Here is a 4070-nt window from a genome sequence, read left to right on the forward strand (position 1 = left end):
GCCCTGGGTGACCCTCTCTGGACCCCAGATTCCTCATCTGTAAAATGAGCATGACAAAGGGACAACCTAGTGTTGGGAGGATTGAGTGTCGCGGTGCTGGGAAGGGCAGGCACAAAATCTCAATATGTGGTTCAAGTTGCTCGTATTGCTGGGCTGGGCAACCATGACTGGGGTCTTCCAGCCTCAGTTTGGCCCCTGGAGAAATGAGGGGCCCGGGGAGCCCCGATCGCAGTCACGTCCCAGGGCTGACATAGAGTCCCCAGCTGGGGAAGGGGCGTCCCATGGCTGGCACAGGCGTGGTCCGGGAGTTGCCCCTCCCCTCCAGGGGCAGGGCGCAGGGTGCTTTCCGGACTTCGCTAAGTGGCGGAGGGGAGGGCGAGGGGCGGGGCCGGCTGGGGGACGCCCCCGACCCGATTGGTCCTCTGGCCCGTCACTCCCCGATGCCCGCCCCCTCCCACAGGGTAAAAGCCCGCCCCGACCCGGGCCGGAGGGTTTCGGAGCTGGTCTGGAGGTCGTGGTAGCAGCGCCCCTGACGTCCCGCTGGCCGTGGTGAGAGGCGGGGGCGCCCCGACGGAGGTGGGGGGCGGGGCCCCCAAGCCTTGGGACGCCCCAAGGTTGGAGGGGGCGCGAGGGCCTTTCTCAGGGGAGCGGGGTGCTCTGCTGGGCTCTGCGGCCTGGGGAGGGGTCTCCAGCCCGGGCTGAGCACCCCTTTTCCCCCCAAAAAATCCAACTTCTGCGACGGGCTCAGACTTTCGTACTCTCCTCCCACTTCCTGGGACTCTGGCAAAACCCTCTGCAGCGGGGCGGGCTCAGTGCCCTCCCACCCCCAGATACTCTGCGTTTTGAGAAGCGTGCTTGCTTTTGCAAACGCAGTTTGCACGCGAACTTGCTTGGCGCTCAGCCCCTCCCTGGGACTTCGGAGACACCCCCGCATGGTTCGGCCACCTGGGGGCTTGTCCCGGCTCCTGGCCCCGCAGCTGAGACTGTGGAGGTTGTGGTCAAATCCCGCCCCCTTCCCTCGGGTGGGTGTGGCCGCGGGATTGCACACGTAGGAAGGCCTGGGACCTCAGCCTCCTGGGATTTTGGAAGTCGCGTCTCAGCGCGCCCAGGCAGCTGCTGGGTGGCCGAGTGTCCCTGGCCTGGAGCGGCCCCCACCTTCGGGCTTTGCTCAATTTCTGATTAGGAAGTGCAGGGGGAGGGTCGCTCCAGCTCCAGCTAGCTCTTGCTCTGGCCTCTGGAGCCAGCTGCAGACGGGTCGCTGACCCCAAGGACTTTAATAGGGTGCTGACATCTGCAGAGGCCACCCTTGGTTGAGCCACCTCCAGGGGGGATTGGTGGCCAGAGGGATGAGACGTAAGCGAGGTTTGAGAGAATCTGTTGAGCCTGGGACTGGGGTGCCTGCCTACCGGGCCCCTGCCTGGCTGAGGGGAGTAGCAGGGTTTCTGCAGTCATCACTGGGAGTTCGGTGTGTCTCCTCACCTAACCTTCCAGTTTGGGGACCTTTGTAACAAGCAGGAAGCTCGTTCCTGGCTGGCTTCACCCCTTTGTACGGAGAAGCCCGAGTGGGGTGAGATGGTTCTGTTCATTGAGCACCTACTACGTTCCACACCCTGAGCTAAGCTCCCCCAGTACAGCATGTCCTCCAGTCCCCAGGGGCTCTGAGCTAATGGGAAACAGTTATACCCATTTCACAGATGTGGCAAGTGAAGCTCTCCAGGGGCTGCTTCCTTCCCATGCTCCCACTGCTAGGAAGTTGCAAAGCTGGGGGTTAAAACCAGGCCTGGACTCCTGATCCAGTGCTCCCCAAACACCCTTTGGCTGGGTTCTGCTTAGGCAATACCTTTAGCCCCATTGTACAGGTGGGATGACTGAGGCTGGCAGAGAGGGAGCATTTTGCTCAACCTCGAAGAGCAGGGTCAGAGCTGGGACTCCTGGCTTCCCTCCGAGAATCTGGTCTGATGACGACGTGCCTGCCTCATCTCACCTGGCCGGGAAAACAGAGCATACACGTCTGTGGGGGCAGGCATGTTCTCCCCACCTTGTTTCAAAGCCTAACTTCTTTTCTTTTCTTTCTTTTTTTTTTTTTTTTTTGAGACAGAGTCTCACTCTGTCCCCTAGGCTGGAGTACCATGGCATTATCATAGCTCACTGCAGCCTCCAACTCCTGTGCTCAAGCGATCCTCCTGCCTCAGCCTCCTGAGTAGCTGGGACTACAGGCGCAGCCACCACACCCGGCTAATTTTTCTATTTTTAGTAGAGACGGGGGTCTCACTCTTGCTCAGGCTGGTCTCGAACTCCTGAGCTCAAGTGATCCTCCTGCCTCAGCCTCCCAGAGTGCTGGGATCACAGGTCGCAGTGCGGGTGTGGCATCTTCCCCGAAGTGAGGTTTCTGGGGAAAGGGAAGATAGGTTTTGAAGCCCGGCAGCTATTGGCAGATTGCCCTGTAGAGAGAGGTTTTGGACCGTACCTGTTTTCCTGGAGGACAGCCCTTGAGGGGCTGCTTCCAAACCTGGCTCCTCGAGCCATGGCCCGGGGACAAGCTGCGTCACCACCACTGCCTAGGGGCGTGTCAGAAATGCAGAGACAGGTCGGGCCCACCCCAGACCTGCCGACTTGGCACCTGCCGTTGGACAGGGTCCACAGGTGACTCCCCCAGCTCCAACGTGGCCTGGTCCCTCCCTCCAGGGAGAAGTCCAGACACGTTGTTCCTTGTCTGTCCCCTCCGTTCACAGCGCCTGCTGCTGAGACCATGTCTGCCAACGGGACAGAGGCCAGTGCTGGCACCCAGGTGACAGCGGAAGAACCGGTACAGCAGGTGAGGAAGGGCTGGGGCCAGCGGCTGGGATGGCCCCCTGCCCTGTGACTTTGGCACAATGAGACTTCCTGGCACGCTGGGAAGCCAGAGGGGTGTGTTACTCAGTGGGGTACGGATCACTCACAGGTGCCCCGCGTGGGGCGGGAGAAATGGGAATCTCAAAAGCTCTTGGAGGAGGCTGGGGCGGGAGGATCACTTGAGCTCAGGAGTTCGAGACCAGCTTGAGCAAGAACAAGACCCCGTCTCTACAAAAAATAGAAAAATTAGCCAGGTGTGGTGGCTGCATCTGTAGTCCCAGCTACTCAGGAGGCTGAGGCAGGAGGATCACTTGAGCCCAGGAGTTGGAGGCTGCAGTGAGCTGTGATCTGGCCACGGCACTGCAGCCTGGGCAACAGAGCAAGACCCTGACTCAAAAAAAAAGAAAAATCGAGTGGTTTTGGCCAGGCCAGGTTTGGTCCGTGGGCTGTAGTTTGCAGCCCACAGTGTGAGACCCTAAGCTCCGCAAGAATGGGACTCCTCCTGTGCCTGGTAAAACACGCACTGAACAGATGAGCTGCAACGCTGAGACAGAGGAAGGACGTGGCGGAAGCCCAGAGTTCCTGGCTTGTGCAACCTCCTGGATGCAGAGCCTGGGCGAGCTGAGCCGTTTCGCCAGCCAGGAGCGAGGGCAGAACTGCAGGGCACCCCCGGGCGTCCAGCCTCCCCGGCCCATCTGAGCTGCCTCTTCCCCACCGCAGCCGAGCGTGGTGGACCGCGTGGCCAGCATGCCCCTCATCAGCTCCACCTGCGACATGGTGTCAGCCGCCTACACCGCCACCAAGGAGAGCCACCCGCACGTCAAGACCATCTGCGACGCGGCGGAGAAAGGCGTGAAGACCCTGACGGCCGCTGCCGTCGGCGGGGCCCAGCCCATCCTCTCCAAGCTCGAGCCGCAGAGTGAGTGAAGCCCCGAGGCACCACATCTCCCCTCCTGGCTGTTCGCGGGGTGGGGTCTGCCCCACCCCGGCCCTGTCCCCTGCGAATCGGCACCGGGTGGCCTTCACCAGGCTCCCGAGGGGCGGCAGGAGTCAGGTGTCTGCCTGTTCTGTGTCCCGCAGTCGCGTCGGCCAGTGAGTACGCCCACCGGGGCCTGGACAAGCTGGAGGAGAACCTTCCCATCCTGCAGCAGCCCTCGGACAAGGTGGGGACGCCCTGCTGTCCGTGGCGGAGCACTTTCGTCCGCCCAGGAGAAACCCTGTCCCCATGAGCAGCCACT

The 4070-nt window shown here is 61.6% G+C and overlaps 1 protein-coding gene across 1 annotated transcript in view; it reads left to right on the top strand.

The window, feature by feature from the left end:
• Positions 1 to 518: 518 nt before the first annotated feature.
• Positions 519 to 4070, top strand: part of PLIN3 (perilipin 3) — an 11724-nt gene continuing 8172 nt past the window's right edge. Inside the window, exons 1-4 of the mRNA XM_012646231.1 lie at positions 519 to 549; positions 2733 to 2815; positions 3553 to 3751; positions 3913 to 3997. Coding sequence (XP_012501685.1) covers positions 2750 to 2815; positions 3553 to 3751; positions 3913 to 3997 — 350 coding nt within the window. The 5' untranslated portion in view covers positions 519 to 549; positions 2733 to 2749. The remainder of the gene's footprint in view (positions 550 to 2732; positions 2816 to 3552; positions 3752 to 3912; positions 3998 to 4070) is intronic.

The sequence above is a fragment of the Propithecus coquereli genome, unplaced genomic scaffold (assembly GCF_000956105.1).
Source record: "Propithecus coquereli isolate 6110/MARCELLA unplaced genomic scaffold, Pcoq_1.0 Scaffold241, whole genome shotgun sequence".
NCBI lineage: Eukaryota > Metazoa > Chordata > Mammalia > Primates > Indriidae > Propithecus > Propithecus coquereli.